Genomic DNA, 22,697 nt, shown 5'->3' on the forward strand with positions numbered 1-22,697 from the left:
ACTCAGCATAATCTTTCGCACAACAATCACAACATGCTAAACCCGAACACAAAAAAACTCTTCCCCTCTATGCATGCACAGTAAAATCTGGCAGTTTCACTAATCCAAAGCCCGTTCTATGAAGGATCTACCGCAATTGGAGATTAGAGTAACATATCTAAGCAAATTGAGATTGTGAACAACAAGAACTGTACAAGAACATCAAGCAATAGCGAGGAACACGTTGCAAACATCAATCCGAACCATATCTTAATGAAAACCCTAGCAAATCTAATATGCATGTTGTCGCAAATGCCCGAGAATGGCATGTTCTGGCAGAACGAGTACGAAGGTGAGAAGGAGAGGTCGTTACCGCCATTGTTCCGGCCGAGGACGAGCTCGAGGTCGTGGGAGAACTCGAGATGCCGATGAAGACTGCGGAGCAGGTTGGGCCGATGTCGCGGTGTTGCTCGCTGACGTCTCCTCCTCCAGTACCGGTGCTCCTCCATGTGGCGGTCTGGCGGATTGGTCGGCGGGAGGGAACCGCCGGACGATGTGACAGTTTGGGGGAGGTGAGAGTGCGGTCGCGAGTGAGAGGAATGAGAGGGGAGCGGTGAGGTTAATTATGGCGCGTGTTCCCAAAGAGACGCGGCGTTTCTGCCTCCCTTCCCCACGCGTACAGCCTTCTAACCGCAACGGACCTAGCCCCGAAAAAACTGCCATTCCAGACGTTCCCTAGGATCTGTCCCAGGGGTGCTTTGAGATACGGTTAATGCAAAAACGCGATGACCTGCAAGGCATCCAAACGCGCCCCTGCCAGTCCCTCTCGTCCCCTCGCACTCGCAGACGTGACAAAACCTAGCGCTCAAGTCAAAAAAAAAAAAAAAAAAAAACCTAGCGCTCTCCGGTCGGAAGGCTGAGCCACTCTCCTCTCCGCCCCTCTCTTTCTCCTGCCACACGAAACAAAAAAAAAAAAAGCACATCTCCAGGTCCAGCAACGACATCTATCGCCTCATCCCAAGAACGCCCAAGCCGCCGGCCGACCAGGTATCGTTGCGGCGAAGTTTTTCCAATAGCTGCACTTTGTCAATTCGAGTGCAAGGGAAAAAGATTGGGGTTTCTGCTTACGGGTTGGGGTTGAGGGTGAGGAAGAAATCGCTGATTTCGGTTGCTCCCGCCTCTCTGCAGGTGAAGGATGATGTTGAACTTCAGGGACTGGATCTCCTACCGGATCGGCTCGTCCCTGCAGTCGGCGAGGCCCTTCGCAATCTCCGGGGCCGACGACGGCGCCTCCGAGGCCGATGCTCATGGTAGTCTTCTTGCCTGGTTTCCCTTACGAGTATTATATAATCCCGTTTTTTTATTCAGTTTGTCCTCCGGTCCCATCGAATAGTTATTGATTTTAGGATGCATTAGAGGGATTAAACAAATTTGCGGTCACTGCTTAAGCCCAAGTTGTTTCATCTTTGTTACCCCAATTTTCTGCTGTCTTAATATATGGTCCTGACGACAACTTATAGGTTTTGGGGATGTTCACTTGCTGTTGTTACAACTGGTTGCATCCCATGTGTCTGCCTGCCAGACCTTGGTTTCATTTACTTAGCTGAAGGTCATACTGCTAATTGTTTGTTCTCTAGTCCATTACGTAGAGACATTTCTTGCCTTCATTGGATTCGAGAAAGTAACACTGTAATTCTATCCTCCTGCTAAATCTATCGGATTTCCTGTTTCAGGTACAACACAAAATGAGTTTGTAGACACAGTGTCTGCCAACAGATTTCCTTCCAATGATAGCCGTGCATCAGAGGTCACATCCAGCCCACAGGATGCTTCTGGTCATCTTCAGCTAGACCATGATAGCAAGAGCCCAGATCCGCTGAAGCAAGTTGAGGCACTTCAGATTAAGTTTTTGCGCCTGGTACACAGGACTGGAGTGCCTCCCAGTACCAATGTAGTGGCACAGGTACTGTACAGACTGCAGCTTGCCAACCTGATCAAGGCTGGTGAATCAGATGCCAAGAGAACCAACCTCGCTATCAACAAAGCCAGAGTTATAGCGGCAGAACAAGAAGCACCCGGTGGGCCAGATTTGGACCTCCCCTTGCGAATCCTTCTTCTGGGAAAGACTGGTGTAGGGAAGAGTGCCACAATTAACTCCATTTTTGATGAAACAAAGGTTGCGACCAATGCACTTGTTCCTGGTACTAGTAGGATAAAGAGGGTTGATGGAACTATCAAAGGAGTAAGAGTTACAGTTATCGATACACCTGGTCTGATGCCTCATTACCATAGCCAACGGAGGAACAGGAAGATTTTGCATGCCGTCAAGCGTTTCATTAAAAGATCGCCGCCTGATATCATCTTGTACTTTGAGCGACTTGACCATATTAACAGCAAATACAGTGACTACCCTCTGCTGAAGCTTATGACTGATATTTTGGGTTCTTCAATGTGGTTCAACACAGTCCTTGTGATGACTCACTGTTCCTCATCTCCTCCTGAAGGACCAGATGGCTATCCTTTGGAGTATGATGCGTACACCCGTTATTGTAAGAATGTCGTCCAGCGTCATATCCAGGTAGCAGCTTCTAACACACAGCTGGAGAACCCTATTGTTCTGGTTGACAATCATCCAATGTGCAGACGAAACACCAGAGCTGAAAGAGTTCTGCCAAATGGGCAGGTATGGGTATCAGAACTTTTGCTTCTGTGTGGGGCGACCAAGTTGTTGGCAGAAGCAAATTCGTTACTCAAGTTTCAAGATAGTTTTCTACTGTCACAAGCAAATACCAGGCTACCTTCACTGCCTCATCTTCTTTCATCACTCCTTAAACCCTATTCGTCATCGAGTTCTGACGGTGTTGGCAGTGAGATGACTGAACTATCAGATGAGGAGGATGACTATGATCAGCTACCACCATTTCGCCTTCTCAAGAAATCTGAATTCGAAAAATTGACCAAGGAACAGAGAACTGCATATCTTGATGAACTGGACTATCGTGAGACTTCATACCTAAAACAGCAGTGGAAGGAAGGAATCAGAAGGCAAAAGCTTGCTGAAGCTCAAAACAGTGATGTGTCACCTGCGGTTGCTGATGATTATGAAGAGAGCACATCCCCAGAGGTTGTGCACATGTCAGACATGGAAATCCCGTTAAGTTTTGACTCTGATTATCCAGCGTACCGCTACCGACACCTTATAACTAATGATCAGTTGTTTAGACCAGTTTTGGACCCCCAAGGATGGGACCATGATATTGGGTTTGACGGGATCAATTTTGAATCATGTCATGATTATAAAAAGAACATATCCGCATCAATCGCGGGACAGATGAGAAAGGATAAAGAAGACATGTATATCCAATCAGAATGTTCAGTAAGCTATGCTGATCAGAGTGGCTATTCCTTGATGGGGGGCATGGATATGCAAACAGCGAGTAAGGATTTGGTTTGTACTGTTCATGGGGTTGCCAAGTTCCGAAATTTGGCTTGGAACACCACTGGAGGAGGCATTTCTGTTACTAAATTTGGGACGAGGTATTTTTCTGGAGCCAAATTGGAGGACTCGGTCATCATTGGTAAACGAGTTCAGTTGGTAGCCAATGCCGGGAGGATGGTTGGTGGTGGACAAGTGGCAGATGGAGGTGGCCTTGAAGTCACAGTAAGGGGAAAAGACTACCCTGTGAGAGAAGGGAGCACCACCATCGCAGCCACTGTTCTCTCGTTTGAGAAAGAGACTGTACTCAGTGCGAACCTTCAGTCAGTCTTCCGAGTGGGCCGTGGGTCAAAACTATCGGTTGGCGCCAACATAAACAGCAGAAACCTAGGCCAACTCTGCATCAAGACCAGCACTTCAGACCATGCGGAAATAGCTCTGGTTGCGGCCATCTCACTAGTTCAGTTCATGCTAAGGAGAAGATCGCCGCCGACTGACAAAGATGAGCAGCGGTTTGACAGCGATTTAGATGAGTAAGTTGACAGATAGGAGGAAGAGCGGACGGCCTTGCCATGCTGTAAACGGTCAGCAACGTCAGGAATGGCTCCTGCTGGTGAAGCTACGTTGCCTGCCACGAATCTAGGTTTTCCAAATTGTACAGACTTGCTGTATGTATGTCTGATTTACGAAGACATCTCTTCTATTCTGGCAAAGAGTATTTTCTGCCTCTAGGGTTACAAGATCCAGTTTTGACATCACACAAAGTGTAGCTTTTGCCATCTCTGTCACATAAAGATATCTGTTTTCTTTCTAGCAAACAAAAGTTATTCCATTGATCACAGAGTCACAGACTATTATACTGCCTATGACTTGGATATGGAGGAGACAATTTCAAATTTGAACATCTCAAAAAGTACTTGTTTCTGTGCTTGTCTGATGATAATGCCTAGGTCAATATCCTAGGTCCAAAATGTTTTTAGCCATTTTTGCAGCAGCGATGCAATTGTTCCTGTAGTTTATTTGCAGGTATAAACTACGGGCAGCGCTCAATGAATTTATAGACAGCCAGGGTTGGCGGGAAGGCTGCTATGCGGTGGGACACAGTGAAACATCACACATACTTTGGATGAAATAACTGATCTGCTTAGAGAAAATAAACACACAATTTACTGAAGGAAAATGTTTGGGGTTCCAATTTATATTATCAATGACCATCCATTTCATCACTTTGATTGCCTATAACAACCACTACTTTATGGTGCATACAACTTCGAAGATTACTAATGACCATACGAATTAGGTGAATTTGGACGATCAGTGAATCAAAGCCTCTTCTAATAATCCAAAGCATATATATTGAGCATGATCGTAACATGCAATATTGGAGTACACTTACCGAGTACAAATGAATCAAAATAACTCTCCACCCAACCATCAATTGTAGATTTGTAGCTGAGTATCTCAAACTAGAAAGTACATGTTTATAATCCGCAGTAAAGGTGCACCATGATAGTCCTTATGTTGAGGCATACGATGCTTCTTACATTTCTCACACTGGTAAGAGCATATACAATGGTGATTTCTTAGGAGTGCCACGTAGGATAAATACTAAGATGAAGGAGAGACAATATTAAAAAGAAGGGTTTGCCTTTCTTAATTAAGAAGAGGTGACCTCTTAGCATAATCTCTCACCATAAATTTAGGATATCTGATTACTATGGATAAGACTAAAAACTAATCTATTGTACACTATATTTTGTTGTTATATCTAAATTACGTAATGGCGTTAAGATAAGACAGTTTTATCATTGCACATGCCCTAAACGACATATTCAGTGCGGCCAGAAAACATATGATATGGGTATTGAATCGGTGTCGTATTAGTTCAGCGAAATAAAAAGTACAGAAGTCACAAGTGCTAACTGAATGAAATATGTACACATCAAACTTTCACGGCTCGTAAATTTCATCGAGGAACAACTCTAATAGAGACAGGAAGGCTGATCAGTGATGAGCTTGTAGAACTTTCCTGTGTTCGCGTAGGTACACACTGAAACCGTGATAAAGAAAAAGCAAGAAATCCAGGACTCTGACTCTTTTTTGGCGGGGGTCATCAATCTGAAAATAACAGACGAATAAAAAGAGAAAAACGGCAAACCTTTATATGAAAATTTGGATTGTGCACCCAACCATGCACGCAGATGAACTGCCTACAGATTATTGGAGACTCGCACGCCGTAAGCATGCGGCTGCTCCGGCACGATCGGTTGCTAACAGCAAAAACAATCGTCCTAGTTAATTACAACACTACCCGGAAAAAAAATATTAGAACATGAACGTGTTGCCGTCCCACCTTAGCATGGATGGCACAGCAGCACTTTCATTAGTACTAGTTGTTCTCTGCCGCCGAGCGAAATAAAAGGATACGGCATCGTACATGGCTTGTACACGGAACTGTCATAAGCACAGCAGGACTACCTCTGGTCGCTTTTAACTGACGTTGCTCCATGTCTAGCTGCGTGTATGTAGTGGGAGTACTTCCGAAATAAATAAAAACAAGTGATTCGTGTCTTCAGAGACAAAGCTATCTCGGTTCAGAGCATTCTCAGCTGGATCCACGATGAGGCGCGAGAATGGCCTTTGCAGATGTTGAACAGCTAAGGAAGTTCCTCTTATAAACGAACTCTCAAAATCTTGAACCTCCAAGGCTTGCCACATAAGCATGAGCATGTCTTCCTTTGAGTTCCACTTCTATTGCGTTTGACGGACGCATTTTCTATTACGTTTTCGAGTTTGGATGTCTTCACCGTTTCTTGACGGTGGGAGACTCCCTCTCTAAAATCATCTAAAATGTTCTGTAAGGAGTCTCCATATTTCCAGTTTTTGTTGGGTTCTATTCGTCGTTATCTTTCCAACAAAATTGGTTTCATGTCAATCGGGGTCCGGACACAAAAGTTATCACAGTTTTTGTATAACATGTTTTCCTGCTCACCCGGTCAGAGACCCGGTCGGACCTGCCCATGCGCCGGCCGGTTCCGGTCCGCCGTCCGGTCAACCGGTCGCCAACCGGGCGCCAAACGTGCGCCTAACTGATCCGGTCTGCCGCCCGGTCAGCCGGCCTACAGACCGGCGGACCCGGCGTGCTGTCCGGTCGACCGGTCGCCAACCGGGCGCCAACCGGGTGACCTCCTGGACGACACAAAGTGACCCCGGTTGGGGTCCGGCCTGCCGACCGGTTTGGACCGGCTGGTCCGGTCTGTGGCCCGGTCTGACTGGGCCCTGGACCGGACGGCCCGGCCTCAGGCCCGGTTGACCGGCCTCCTCGATGGTTGACTCAGCCCAACTTTCCCCCAACGGTTATATTTTCTCTTGGGCTACAAATAGCCCTTCTTCTACCTTGGGCTGAGTTAGTTCTTCCCATTTCTTCACCTCCATTGTTGCTCTTGGAAAAACTTGCTTCCCCTCTTGATTCCACCCATAATTCTTGCCCATTCTTGAGGATTTGAGAGAGGAGATCTAGATCTACAATCTCCACCAATCAATTTCTCCTCTAAGTGAGGGGAACCCTTTGGATCTAGATCTTGGAGTCTTTTGTTGACTTTCCCCATTGTTCTTCCTCTTCAATCTCATCCTAGCATTTGTTGTTTGGGTGGGATTTGAGAGTGAAGGACTTGAACACCTCTAGTGTTCTAGCTTTGCATCATTGCATAGTGTTGAGTTCTCCACCACGATTAGTTCGAGTGAGAGACCGTGAGCTTGTTACTCTTGGAGGGAGACCTCCTAGTTGGCTTGGCGGTTGGTGCTCCGGTCATCTCTTCAAGAAGATTGTGAAGAGGCCCGGGCTTCTCCTTCGTGGAGCTTGTGAAGTGGTTGTGGAGCTTGCCATCTCCGGAGCGGAGGAAAAGCTAACCATAAGGAAAGGGCAATTATCCTTCGTGGGTGTGGCTTGGAGAATAGGGTGAGCCTTCGTGGCGCGGGGAATCCTTCGTGGACCTCCACTCCTCCAAACGTGACGTACCTTCTTGCAAAGGAAGGGAACACGAGAATACATCCTCGTCTCCGCGTGCCTCGGTTATTTCTATACCCGAGCTCTCTTTCCTTGTGATAGCCATCGTGCTTGAAGTACATATATCTTGCTATCACGTGTGCTACATATATCTTGTGCCTATCTTGCTTAGCTCTAGTTGCTATTGTTACACTTAGTTGAGCTTAGCATATTTAGGGTTTGTGCTTGTAAACTAAACGTTAGTTTAATTCCGCATTGTTACAAGACAAATCCGCAAGAGTTTGTAATTGCCTATTCAACCCCCCCCCCCTCTAGGCGACATCTCGATCTTTCAATTAATTATCGAAAAACATACTTAAGGGCAATATACCTTTACATCTAGCCAGACCATGATGAACTTCGTAATACATGAGTGGGTCCAGAGAGTATCTATCCACCGTCAGAGGAGCAAATCTCAATCTTGAGATAACTAGGACTATGGCGTACTTTTCTTATCTCGAGATAACAAGAACTATGGCGTACTTTCCTAATCTCGAGATAACAAGAACTATGGTGTACTTTCCAGTATACCATATGATCACCTTTATGGCTACCCGGTTATGAGATAACATTTGATGATCCCAAGATATGTTTACGTCACTCTGATAGTCTAAAAAACTAGTAACCGGTAATATGTAACTTGAGAAAATACCTAAAACATATTCATGATGTGTTTCAAAGTATATCGATGGAGCTTATCCAACAACATTTCTTCCCAGTCAATGTTGCTCTCATATATTAGTGGCAACCCCGTAACACTTTACTTATTCCCATAGTAAGGAAAATAAGACTATCAAATAATATATGAATTAGTCTAAGAGATAATATTAGGAAACTCTATTTGTGTTTATTATTCCACACGTGTTATTAGGTTTTCCTCCAAATCACATATTTGGAACCAATACAGTTATAGCATGGAAACATAAACATTAATTATGAAACTATAAATATGAATGATACAACTTTATTATTGTCTCTGTGCATATTTCCATCATGCCTATCAGTTCGGATGATGTTAAGGGTTATTCTAACACCATTACAAGGGAAATAAGGAAATCCTCCGATCATTTTCCGCAGACGGGGATGTGGTGGGGGGTGGGGGGGGGGGGGGGGCAATGGCCCCTCGCTATATTTACCTTGGTTGGAGAGAAACTAAAAGATATCTATTCTTGCGTTGCTACAAAGGGTGAGAGGACTGCACCTGAGATTAGAACACGTTTAGACCTATCCAGACCAAGTTTCCCGAGTATATGGTTGATTAGATAATTCACTGCAGTTCCCTTGTTCATTCCAGTCCGTGCACGGAGCTCTAAACCTACATAATTGAATACAGATATACATAGCGATGAATATAATAAGTCACATTTAGATCAATGGTTAGCTAATTGAATCGTTTACCAATTGAAACAGGGAAGATAAATCTTTGGCAACACGGCGGTTCTTTATTTTGCTGTATTGCACTATTGTTTGTTGAACACACCAATTTATGAAGAACTACGTAAACCTTCCCATATTTAACTTTGTTGGTGGAATTTTGGGTTTCATATTATTACCTGAAATCGGAACCATAAGGCTATTTCTAGCATGCTGTTTGACTAATTTTTCTCACCTGCTGCTGGTTTCAATGATCTCGTCGTCGTTCTCAGCAGTGGAACTCAAAGCTTCAAGACTCTTCTTCCATTCGACCAACTCATTCAAAAACCGCTTCATCTGATTGAGAGCTGAAAACATCAGTGACTGTTTGACTGTATACAATCAACATGACTGCATACATAAGCGTGAGACTTGGTGTATTACCTCAAACGGATTCTTCAGTGAGTACAATGCTTTAGTTTCCCTAGGTTTCTGTGAGATGAGAACTCCGAATCCAAGTTTTTTCTCACGGAGGACCAGGTGATAGCAGCACAATTGTGAAATAATATTTATTAAACCTTTAAGAAATATGATAATTTATTTTCTAAAATGATTTTTTGATAGAACCTCACCTCAAAAGCATCTTCATCCGTAACATCGTCTCCAAAATACATAGGAAGAACTTTAGACCTATCAAGACCAAGTTTCCCAAGTATGTGGTTGATTAGATAGTTCACGGCAGTTCTCTTGTTCAATCCGGTCCGTGCACGGAGCTCTAAGACCTACATAATTGAATACAGATATACATAGCGATGAATATAGTAAGTCACATTTAGATCAATGGTTAGCCAACTGAATCGTTTACCATATGACCGTGGCTTAGTTCGAGCCCCTCGAAAGCATCCTTTGCATCTTCAACAAGTTTCTGAACCAATATCCAGTCCTATAAACAAGAGATGCAAATGTCATACAAAGTTTTCTGGGTTGAGGAAATTTCACATATAGTACCAATAATTTGGTCAGTTAAGATATATCACTCGAAGTGCCAGTTTGCCCAATGTACCACTAAAATTATGCACTGGTCCAAAATATGCCACTATCCTTTGGAGTATGATGCGTACACCCGTTATTGTAAGAATGTCGTCCAGCGTCATATCCAGGTAGCAGCTTCTAACACACAGCTGGAGAACCCTATTGTTCTGGTTGACAATCATCCAATGTGCAGACGAAACACCAGAGCTGAAAGAGTTCTGCCAAATGGGCAGGTATGGGTATCAGAACTTTTGCTTCTGTGTGGGGCGACCAAGTTGTTGGCAGAAGCAAATTCGTTACTCAAGTTTCAAGATAGTTTTCTACTGTCACAAGCAAATACCAGGCTACCTTCACTGCCTCATCTTCTTTCATCACTCCTTAAACCCTATTCGTCATCGAGTTCTGACGGTGTTGGCAGTGAGATGACTGAACTATCAGATGAGGAGGATGACTATGATCAGCTACCACCATTTCGCCTTCTCAAGAAATCTGAATTCGAAAAATTGACCAAGGAACAGAGAACTGCATATCTTGATGAACTGGACTATCGTGAGACTTCATACCTAAAACAGCAGTGGAAGGAAGGAATCAGAAGGCAAAAGCTTGCTGAAGCTCAAAATAGTGATGTGTCACCTGCGGTTGCTGATGATTATGAAGAGAGCACATCCCCAGAGGTTGTGCACATGTCAGACATGGAAATACCGTTAAGTTTTGACTCTGATTATCCAGCGTACCGCTACCGTCACCTTATAACTAATGATCAGTTGTTTAGACCAGTTTTGGACCCCCAAGGATGGGACCATGATATTGGGTTTGACGGGATCAATTTTGAATCATGTCATGATTATAAAAAGAACATATCTGCATCAATCGCGGGACAGATGAGAAAGGATAAAGAAGACATGTATATCCAATCAGAATGTTCAGTAAGCTATGCTGATCAGAGTGGCTACTCCTTGATGGGGGGCATGGATATGCAAACAGCGAGTAAGGATTTGGTTTGTACTGTTCATGGGGATGCCAAGTTCCGAAATTTGGCTTGGAACACCACTGGAGGAGGCATTTCTGTTACTAAATTTGGGATGAGGTATTTTTCTGGAGCCAAATTAGAGGACTCGGTCATCATTGGTAAACGAGTTCAGTTGGTAGCCAATGCCGGGAGGATGGTTGGTGGTGGACAAGTGGCAGATGGAGGTGGCCTGGAAGTCACAGTAAGGGGAAAAGACTACCCTGTGAGAGAAGGGAGCACCACCATCGCAGCCACTGTTCTCTCGTTCGAGAAAGAGACTGTACTCAGTGCGAATCTTCAGTCAGTCTTCCGAGTGGGCCGTGGGTCAAAACTATCGGTTGGCGCCAACATAAACAGCAGAAACCTAGGCCAACTCTGCATCAAGACCAGCACTTCAGACCATGCGGAAGTAGCTCTGGTTGCGGCCATCTCACTGGTTCAGTTCTTGCTAAGGAGAAGATCACCGCCGACTGACAAAGATGAGCAGCGGTTTGACAGCGATTTAGATGAGTAAGTTGACAGATAGGAGGAAGAGCGGATGGCCTTGCCATTCTGTAAACGGTCAGCAACGTCAGGAATGGCTCCTGCTGGTGAAGCTACATTGCCTGCCACGAATCTAGGTTTTCCAAATTGTACAGACTTTCTGTATGTATGTCAGATTTACGAAGACGACATCTCTTCTATTCTGGCAAAGAGTATTTTCTGCCTCTAGGGCTGCTAGCTTGTAAGGATGTTACAAGATCCAGTTTTGACATCACACAAAGTGTAGAGAGGTGTGTGGCGTCAATGAACAGCCACTGCGTAGCTTTTGCCATCTCTGTCGCATAAAGATATCTGTTTTCTTTCTAGCAAACAAAAGTTATTCCATTGATCACAGAGTCACATACTATTATACTGACTATGACTTGGATATGGAGGAGACAATTTCAAATTTGAACATCTCAAAAAGTACTTGTTTCTGTGCTTGTCTGATGATAATGCCTAGGTCAATATCCTAGGTCCAAAATGTTTTCAGCCATTTTTGCAGCAGCGATGCAATTGTTCCTGTAGTTTATTCAGATATTTTTGCAGGTACAAACTACGGGCAGCGCTCAATGAATTTATAGACCGCCAGGGGTGGGGGGAGGCAGGTATGCGGTGGGAAACAGGGAAACATCACACATACTTTGGATGAAATAAATGATCTGCAAATAGAAAATAAACAGAATTTACTGATGGAAAACGTTTGGGCTTCCAATATATATTATCCACTAGTACAAATGCCCGTGCATTGCCATGGGACGCGAATTTTATTTCTAAATGCACAAATATATGGGATACATATTTTCTTACAGAATATACATTTCTATAGCAAAGAACTTCAATGGAATCATCTTTGTCCACACTATGGTTCAAATCTAATCACCGATTGTTTGTAGACACATGTGTTCACAAAAGATGCAAGAAACTAGGCATCCAGCGATAAAGCGAAAATACTGTTATATTTTTCAACTAAGTAGTCACATAAATTTCCTTCCTTGCACAAATCTATCAATTAATTAAAAAGCAACACTAACAACACACGAATCTATTAAACAACTAGACCCTTAATTTAGCCTTCGAGTAAACCGCACTGGCGGTCCTGATTCTTTTTCTGCACCTTCACTTTAGTCCCTATTCTTTGAAATTGAACATACTGTAAGGGTATATTGCCCCTATGTGTGGTTTTGGTAATTAATGACAACCCCTATGGACTAATGTTTTCATTGAGTTTATATGAAGGAATATTCTATAGGTACTACTTGTACTCCATGTGTTGGACTCAAGCATGGATGCCATGAAGATAAAGGTATACCTTGTGTATTGGCATCAAGATCATCGGTATGAAGATATATATATGTGATATGATCAAGAAGAAGAAACGAAGATGGAGTTCTTATGTGGAACTCAATATTAGCCATGCTCTATCTTATGTGAGTATGAGAAGATACAAGGTTGAGTTTGGCAAGTTCAAGGTGAGCATCTTGAGTGGATCACATACTTGAAGCTTGCCGTCCATTTGGCGATAATGGACATATGAAGATGTGCATCAATGGAGCTTTCCCATCATAGTGTATGGGGGAGCATTTGTGAGTATACACGAAGCGACAATGATCGAGTGATGCATTCCGGCTTGAGTGGAGCGTGAAGTGTTATCATCAAGATCAAGCGGGATGCGCAAGGCAAAGGTATGACCTTGATAGGTTTTCCTTTTACCGGTCTCGAGGTGGTTGATGGGAGACCGGATTATAGGATAAATAGCCGCACTATTAAGAGGGGCTTTCGGTTGGTTAACTTGATCACATCGTCTTAGGGAGCTCAATCCTTGCATGCGTTGCATATTCTTATTGCTTCTTGGTATTTCTCGGTGTGAGGTTCTTGAGCTTGTTGTTAGTTTTACAACAAGCCCAAGTTCATCGAAAACGGAGTTCGCATGCATCTTCTATTGCGTTTTCGAGGTTGGGCGATTTTACCGGTTATTCATAATAAAGGTTCTACCTTTTATATTCATGATAAAATCCCCTCCTACAGATTCTTGGGTTTTCACTTTCTATAAGATAGCATTTGTTGTTATCTTCCAAACAAAATTGGTTTCATGCGATTCAGAGTTCGGGAGCAATTGTTATTAGGGAAAAAGAGAAAAGGATAAAAAGAAAAGAAAAGAAGAAAAAAAGAGGCGTGGCAGCCAGCCGGCCGCCCGGCCTGCCGGGCCGCGCGCCGGCCCATCCGGCCACAACCGGCCTGGTGGCTGGTGCCATCCGGAGGCGGGCCGGTGGGCACGGCAGCCTCCCCGGCCCAGAGCCGGTCTCCCACCGGGCCGGCCGGCCACCACCCCGCCCGGCGGGCTTTTGAACCGGACCGGGCGCCGGTCCCCTTATCCGCCGCCCGCGTGCGCTGCGCGCCTCGCCCGGCTGCTGGGCCGGTCCGGCCGGATGGGCCACCGGCCGCCTCAGCGCAGAATCCGGCCGGCCGGCCTGGCAGCCGGCTGGGCCACTTTTTAGAGCCGTTTTCTGCCCGTTTTTCTTGTCTTTTTTCCCCCAACAGTTTTATTTGCTCCCATGCTATAAATAGCTCTTCTTCCACCTTGAGCAACTAGTTCTTCCTATTCTCTCACCTCCATTGTTGCTATTTGAAGAACTTGCTCTCCCCCTTGATTCCTCCAACCATTCTTGCTCATATTTGAGGATTTGAGAGAGGAGATCTAGATCTACTCTTCCACCAAACCGTTTCTTCTCTAAGTGAAGGAATCTCTTGGGATCTAGATCTTGGAGTCTTTGGTTGACTTTCCCCCTTGTTCTTCCTCTCCAATCTCATCCTAGCATTCGTTGCTTTGGTGGGATTTGAGTGTGAAGGACTTGAACACCTCCGGTGTTCTTGCTTTGCATCATTGCATAGTGTTGAGCTCTCCACCACGATTTGTTCGAGTGAGAGACCGTGAGCTTGTTACTCTTGGAGGGTGACCTCCTAGTTGGCTTGGTTGGTGTCCCGGTGATCTCTTCGTGAAGATTGTGAAGGGGCCCGGGCTTCTCCTTCGTGGAGCTTGTGAAGTGGTTGTGGAGCTTGCCATCTCCGGAGCGGAAGAAAAGCTAACCATAAGGAAAGGGCCATTTTCCTTCGTGGGTGTGGTTCGGAGAATAGGGTGAGCCTTCGTGGCGCGGGGAATCCTTCGTGGGACCTCCACTCCTCCAAACGTGACGTACCTTGTTGCAAAGCAAGGGAACACGGGAATACATCCTCGTCTCCGCGTGCCTCGGTTATTTCTATACCCGAGCTCTCTTTCCTTGTGATAGCCATCGTGCTTGAAGTATATATATATCTTGCTATCACTTGTGCTACATATATCTTGTGCCTATCTTGCTTAGCTCTAGTTGTTATTGTTATACCTAGTTGAGCTTAGCATATCTAGGGTTTGTGCTTGTAAACTAAACGATAGTTTAATTCTGCATTCTTACAAGACAAATCTGAAAGAGTTTGTAATTGCCTATTCACCCCCCCCCCTCTAGGCGACATCTCGATCTTTCAATTGGTATCAGAGCAAGGTCTCTCCTTGTTTAAGGCTTCACCGCCTTGAGAGTAAAGATGTCGGCTAGTAATTTAGTGCACAATGACACAATTATCTTTGTTGGCACAAATTATCTTTTGTGGCGAAATTGCTTGCTTTGCAAACTTCGGACCTTGTGTCCAAACATTGAGCAATTTCTAGATGTAGGTTTTTCTCCTCCGATGGACCCTCAAAATCTATCTTTAGAGGATGAGAAAAACTTACATCTTGAAGCTCTAGTATCTAATGAGCTTGTATTCTCTTTGAGACCAGATTTTCATAGGTTCTTGATATATATAAAGCGAAAATCGTCTCATGAGATGTGGATCAAGCTTAAGGAAATGTTTGGTGGATTCACTTCTCATTTGGTTGGTGGTGACTCCGAGGAGCTCTCTTCCCCTTCACATCATGAAGAGCTCCAAGTTGCTTCCACCTCCGGCCGTGATGAGTTCTCATCTTCTTCCACTTCACCAACGTGTAGCAAGACACGAGGTAATGATATGGTGAGTGGTGAGAAAAATTGCAATGTTGATATTGTGCTCAATAGTGATGATTCTTCATCTCTATCCCATTGCAATGCTTCCTCTTTAGACTTAGACACATCTAGCATTGAAAATAATCTACATGCTTGTGTTGATAGTCCTCGCATATCATGTGTAAATTGCTCACATAAATCCCATGATGATATGCTTGCCTTGTCTTGCTCCCATAATCAAAATGCTTCTATCTCCTCTAGTTGTTTGACTAACAATGTAGAGGAAACCGAACACTCTATGGATCAAGACATGTTTTCAAATAAGGATTCAAGAATTTCTTCATCTTCATCCTCCGGTATGCACATGTGCCTTATGGCAAATGGATCAAAGGTATCTCCTACTTTGACTCCTAACACTTCCTCTAATGATGAGAGTGATGATGATAATGATGAAGAATATAATATATTGGTGCATAATATGGCAATGGTATATGCTTCTCTTCATGGTAATAAAGAAGCTCGTGCTAATCTCGAACACTCTATGGATACCTTGAGTAAATATAGGGAAACCATAGTGGAGTTGGAGTCCCATGTTGAAAATGGGGAAATGAGATTCACTCTCCTCAAGCATGAGCTAAAAGATGAGAAGCATACTAATTTTATGCTCACACAAAAATTTGAATCCTATAAGCATGAAAATGAGAAAACTATTGTTGATGCTTGTGCTACTAACTCTACTTCTTGTGAAGCATCTATCTTAAAGGAGAATGTTGAGTTAAGGGCTCAACTTGAGTTGCTAACTAGCAATTATAGGGAATTGGAAGAAAGTCATAAAAAGCTCTCGGGCTCTCATGATGACCTTCTAATTTCCTATGATGGGCTAAAGTTAGCTCATGAGGCTAGTATCACTAAGGTAACATCTTGTGAGCCTCATGTGGACATTAGCACAATCTCTACTACAAATGCTAAATTGCCATGTGCTAGTCCTTGTAATCCATCTAGTCAAACTAGTGATACACCTTGTGTTGGATTACTTTCCTTGCCTTGTTGCTCTAACAATGAAACTTATACTTCCTCTAGTACTTGTATTTCTACTAACCATGTAGAGGAAATAAAAGAGCTCGAGGCCCAAGTCCTTTCTTTAAAGAAAGACTTGGAAAAGCGTCATGAAGGGAAATCCGCACTTGACAAGATGTTGAGTATGCAACAATCCCCCAATGACAAGAATGGACTTGGATTCAATTCCGATAACAAGAACAAGTCCAAGAGCAAGAGCAACAAAAAGAAGGGCCAAGACAAAGTCAAGGATCCGGCCAAGTTGGTTTGTTTCAAGTGCAAGGTTGAAGGGCATCATGTTAGATCATGCCCATTGAAGAAGAATAAGCACTTGAGTGAGAAACAACAAGGGAAACGGCCACAAGGTCAAGGTCAAGCTCATGCTCGACCTCAAGTTGAAGATAGGCCACTTCCCAAGAAGAATCAAGATATTGTTCCCCAAGAGAAGAAATCAATAAAGAAGAGAAAGGGGAACACTTGCTACTTATGCCGTGTGAAGGGGCACTTTGCTTCTTCATGTTTAGGTGGTACCTTATCTAACCCTATAATTGTTGATGATGATTATTCTCTAGGGAAGGATAAGGATCGCAATGTGTTTGCCAAGTTTGTTGGAACTCAAAGTGGTCTCAAGAAAAGGACCATTTGGGTTGCCAAGCCTATTGTGACTAACCTCTTAGGACCCAACTTGGTTGGGGACCAACAAGCTCAAACGTGATCAATAGGTACATATGGAGGTCATTGGAGACTTGGCTAATTCATGAAGAATTAAGGGATCTTCATATATTATTTTGACCAAGCCAAGTCGTATGGATCATTATCTATATCTTATATCCAATGTTCCTCCTTGCGGTAACTTATGCTTCAACTCTTCATATTCATTGTAAGTTACTTGCCCCTTTGCATGTTTGGTTTTGTATCAAATATGTGTTTGTATGTGTTGAGTCTTACTTGCCTATCTTGTGTATTCAAGTATGATTGTTTGACTCACCATATACTAGTGTATTGTTTTGAGCCTAATGCATCTTGATAATATCTTATTTGGCTCTCTTTGAGTGATTAATGGAACATCCCATTTTGGGGGAGTGATATGCATTGTGCATCTCTCTTTCTTTAAAATGTGTGTACATGGGTACCACCACTTAGTATTGATATTGCAAGATTATCTAGTCACTATGTGGTGTGTCATACTCATGAGAAATTCAAATTCTAAATGTCCATTAATCATCTCTAGTCGAATTTTAGTTGCCTCTTGTTTAGAAGAAATGTTTTATCACATTATGGGGGAGTAATATGTTTTGTACATATCACAAACCTAAGAAAATGTGACCATATGAGGTTATGCCACTTGGAGTTGATACACGTAATTATCTTGTTCCTAGGTGGCATGTTTGCTCAAACAAGCTCCACTTCTATTAAAAAGCTCTTATTGGCTCATCCTATGGATTCTTGTTTGATTAAGAAATTCTTGGTACGGTTTTCCTCAAATACATATCTCTATATCTTATTTGGGACACCGTTTGCTTCAAGTTATTCTAATCATTGTCGTGCGTGATTGTTTGACTAATTGAAGCTATCAAGAATCTTCATCCGTGCATAGTGCTTAATTCTATATACATATCCTATGCCTTTTATTGTGAAATTGATCCTTGTTGTAAATTCACCACCGGAAATTATTTCCAATATACTCATTGTCTTTGACAATTGATAACCTTGTATGTGGTTGAATTCATGGATCATCTTCACCTTGGATTGCTTCTTATTTACTTATTTTATTTCCAAGAAATCTTTGTTGCTCCCACGTGTCTTCCTTGTCCCTTTGAAAAATCTTTTGATAAATTCTCTTGATTCATATCAAGTGTTTGTTTTGGAAGACAAACCTTTTCCTTACGGTACATTGTGCCATTGTGAAAAGTGTAGAGGGTTTGGTTTATTTGTTCGAACCTTGCTCTTTTTGGGAGTTTTGCTATCTCATTCCTTCTTCTATGCTTTATTTGTTGAATGAGATAAATCTTTGAGCATGTTTGCTTTATTTCATCCTTTATGCTCAATGGTTTCTTCTTAGTTCATTTGTTGAACTTTGTTGAACAAATCTTTTGTGATTTGCGTCTTTGATATAATTTGGACAACAAATTTGTTTGGTCACACCTTTTATGCCTTATTCAATTCATTTGGTGTTTTGTCCAAAGTATATCTCTCTTGGATCTTTAAAAGTCTTTGTGCGTGCTTATATGTAATTTATTTATATTTATAGCATGCTTTCTTTCTTCGATCCATTATATAGGGTATACTCCATCAAATCCTAAACGGCTAAGATGTGCATGAAATTCAAATTTCATCTAAATATGCACATATTGATATGGAGTGTATCCTATGTATTGTGGTTAGTCTAACCATTTTGGACCCAATAAGTTTGGGGACCAAGATGTACTTGAATGTTGTTTTAGGTACATTGGAGATGCAATGGAGGCTTGTCTCATTTATAAGGAAGGTGTTGTCACCATATGATAATTGGAGTCAAGCTAGGATGTTCGATGAACTCGTATCTACTACATCATGCCATTGCTATCTCGGTAACAAGTATCTTATTCATGCATACTCATATAGCATCCAACCACTTGTAGGTTGCATCTTGGCATGAAATTCTTTATTTCGAAAATATTGCGATTCTTGAAAAATACTTTTAAAAGAAAAACTTCCTATTGTACATTTGAGTAATTTGAGAAGATGCATATGATAGGTTATATATATATATATATATATATATATATATATATATATATATCATATTTATGATTCACCTATCACAAATATGCCCTCTAGCAATTTATTGCATATCAATTCCTCAAAGAGCTCTTGTGTACAATATTGATGAAATCGTGAAATAAATCCATATTTGTGATACTTGTTGCCTCTCTCAAAACATTCCAACTAGCTTTACTTCCCTTATTGTTAGTTGTGATGTTTTTGAGATTTTCTTGGTTGAAGCTCATTCATATACCACAAGTGTGTAAATTGGAGCCATAGGCTATATATGCTTTTTAAGCAAACATCCTTGGTATATTTTATGACTTCATCTTGGATATCATGTCTTATTTATTTTGTTAACCTCTTGTGTGTGCATGTTTCTTTATGGATCACTATGTCCACTTTAGAAACTTATATACATGAGAGCGTTAATCCATCAACTTGATATCCTTGTTCCTTGCCAACCATCTTTTACCCTTTTGCTTTTAGTGGTGTTGGTAAAGAAGATTTACGAGTGCTTGGTTTACTTGTTTTTCTTCATGCACTCATATCTCGTAATTGTTGGACTCAAGTTATTCTTGATAAGCATATTATTTTTATCTTGGGTGTGTTCTAAATGATATAGAGGGAGTGAGGATTCCATGTTTGTGCATATTGTATTCAAATGCAAACATTATAAATTGTGCACGAACCTTGGGGAGCTTTCTTATTTTATTTAGAGCACTATATCTCTCTTATCATGGTATATTTGTTTGTCCAATTGGATCGTTGATTGCTTGCTTTATTTGTTGAAGCTCACTTCACCATGTTATCTTTATGCAATCTTTGATCCTCAATATAGTTTGACTTCCTTCAAGTATTCATCATTGGATATGTGCACTTGATTCCACTCAAATTATGAGAAGTGCACACTTTGGGGAGGAACTCACATTATATTGGCCTTCTAAATATTTCACCCATTTTGACAATCGATGCCAATGGGGGAGAAGTTTAGAGGGTTTAAGGGAATGGTTTTATACTTAAGTTTGGTTTGTGCTTAAGTGTTTTGTCCTCTCATGCATTCCATATTTATATGTATTGCATGGTTGTATATATATATATATAGTGGAAACTATCCCAAAGGTTAATCTTGACAATATATGCAATGAATTCATATTCATCACACGTCCATACATTGTGGGGGAGTTTTCTCTATATATATTGGTTCCACTCACATCTCTCGTATTTGTTGTAGTTGTGTGAGTAGAGCCGGTTTTGATATGGGCTAGTAGCTTTGTGTTACTTGACCATATCAAATACAACCTCTTGTATACAACTTATTCTCGGATAAGTTGAGTACTTGTTTCTAATATTCATTATATAAACCCTCTTATTGTGGTTGTCATCAATTACCAAAATGGGGGAGATTGTAAGGGTATATTGCCCCTATGTGTGGTTTTGGTAATTAATGACAACCCCTATGGACTAATGTTTTCATTGAGTTTATATGAAGGAATATTCTATAGGTACTACTTGTACTCCATGTGTTGGATTCAAGCATGGATGCCATGAAGATAAAGGTATACCTTGTGTATTGGCATCAAGATCATCGGTATGAAGATATATATATGTGATATGATCAAGAAGAAGAAACGAAGATGGAGTTCTTATGTGGAACTCAATATTAGCCATGCTCTATCTTATGTGAGTATGAGAAGATACAAGGTTGAGTTTGGCAAGTTCAAGGTGAGCATCTTGAGTGGATCACATACTTGAAGCTTGCCGTCCATTTGGCGATAATGGACATATGAAGATGTGCATCAATGGAGCTTTCCCATCATAGTGTATGGGGGAGCATTTGTGAGTATACACGAAGCGACAATGATCAAGTGATGCATTCCGGCTTGAGTGGAGCGTGAAGTGTTATCATCAAGATCAAGCGGGATGCGCAAGGCAAAGGTATGACCTTGATAGGTTTTCCTTTTACCGGTCTCGAGGTGGTTGATGGGAGACCGGATTATAGGATAAATAGCCGCACTATTAAGAGGGGCTTTCGGTTGGTTAACTTGATCACATCGTCTTAGGGAGCTCAATCCTTGCATGCGTTGCATATTCTTATTGCTTCTTGGTATTTCTCGGTGTGAGGTTCTTGAGCTTGTTGTTAGTTTTACAACAAGCCCAAGTTCATCGAAAACGGAGTTCGCATGCATCTTCTATTGCGTTTTCGAGGTTGGGCGATTTTACCGGTTATTCATAATATAAGGTTCTACCTTTTATATTCATGATAAAATCCCCTCCTACAGATTCTTGGGTTTTCACTTTCTATAAGATAGCATTTGTTGTTATCTTCCAAACAAAATTGGTTTCATGCGATTCAGAGTTCGGGAGCAATTGTTATTAGGGAAAAAGAGAAAAGGATAAAAAGAAAAGAAAAGAAGAAAAAAAGAGGCGTGGCAGCCAGCCGGCCGCCGACTCTGCCGGGCCTTGTAGCCGGCCCATCCGGCCACACCCGGCCTGGTGGCTGGTGCCATCCGGAGCGGGGCCGGTGGGCCCGGCAGCCTCCCCGGCCCGAGCCGGTCTCCCACCGGGCCGGCCGGCCACCACCCCCGGCCCAGCCGGCTTTTGGAACCGGACCGGGCGCCGGTCCCTTATCCGCCGCCCGCGTGCGCTGCGCGCCTTCGCCGGCTGTTGGGCGGTCCGGCCGGATGGGCCACCGGCCGCCTCGAGGCAGAGAGAATCCGGACGGCCGGCCTGGCAGCCGGCTGGGCCACTTTTTAGAGCCGTTTTCTGCCCGTTTTTCTTGTCTTTTTTCCCCCAACAGTTTTATTTGCTCCCATGCTATAAATAGCTCTTCTTCTACCTTGAGCAACTAGTTCTTCCTATTCTCTCACCTCCATTGTTGCTATTTGAAGAACTTGCTCTCCCCCTTGATTCCTCCAACCATTCTTGCTCATATTTGAGGATTTGAGAGAGGAGATCTAGATCTACTCTTCCACCAAACCGTTTCTTCTCTAAGTGAGGGAATCTCTTGGGATCTAGATCTTGGAGTCTTTGGTTGACTTTCCCCCTTGTTCTTCCTCTCCAATCTCATCCTAGCATTCGTTGCTTTGGTGGGATTTGAGTGTGAAGGACTTGAACACCTCCGGTGTTCTTGCTTTGCATCATTGCATAGTGTTGAGCTCTCCACCACGATTTGTTCGAGTGAGAGACCGTGAGCTTGTTACTCTTGGAGGGTGACCTCCTAGTTGGCTTGGTTGGTGTCCCGGTGATCTCTTCGTGAAGATTGTGAAGGGGCCCGGGCTTCTCCTTCGTGGAGCTTGTGAAGTGGTTGTGGAGCTTGCCATCTCCGGAGCGGAGGAAAAGCTAACCATAAGGAAAGGGCCATTATCCTTCGTGGGTGTGGTTCGGAGAATAGGGTGAGCCTTCGTGGCGCGGGGAATCCTTCGTGGGACCTCCACTCCTCCAAACGTGACGTACCTTGTTGCAAATCAAGGGAACACGGGAATACATCCTCGTCTCCGCGTGCCT

At 42.9% G+C, this 22,697-nt stretch overlaps 2 protein-coding genes across 2 annotated transcripts; both read left to right on the top strand.

The window, feature by feature from the left end:
• Positions 1-901: 901 nt before the first annotated feature.
• Positions 902-4,155, top strand: LOC127299595 (translocase of chloroplast 90, chloroplastic). The gene is made up of 3 exons (XM_051329573.2): positions 902-1,026; positions 1,168-1,289; positions 1,713-4,155. Exons 2-3 carry the CDS (start codon positions 1,175-1,177, stop codon positions 3,950-3,952), a joined length of 2,355 nt encoding a protein of 784 aa, XP_051185533.1. The 5' UTR covers positions 902-1,026; positions 1,168-1,174; the 3' UTR covers positions 3,953-4,155.
• A 5,731-nt stretch (positions 4,156-9,886) lies between these two features.
• On the top strand, positions 9,887-11,467 carry LOC139831554 (translocase of chloroplast 90, chloroplastic-like). Its single transcript, XM_071820845.1, has one exon. It carries the CDS (start codon positions 9,887-9,889, stop codon positions 11,366-11,368), a length of 1,482 nt encoding a protein of 493 aa, XP_071676946.1. The 3' UTR covers positions 11,369-11,467.
• Positions 11,468-22,697: the final 11,230 nt, after the last annotated feature.

This window comes from Lolium perenne, chromosome 5 (genome assembly GCF_019359855.2).
Source record: "Lolium perenne isolate Kyuss_39 chromosome 5, Kyuss_2.0, whole genome shotgun sequence".
In the NCBI taxonomy this organism is placed as follows: domain Eukaryota; kingdom Viridiplantae; phylum Streptophyta; class Magnoliopsida; order Poales; family Poaceae; genus Lolium; species Lolium perenne.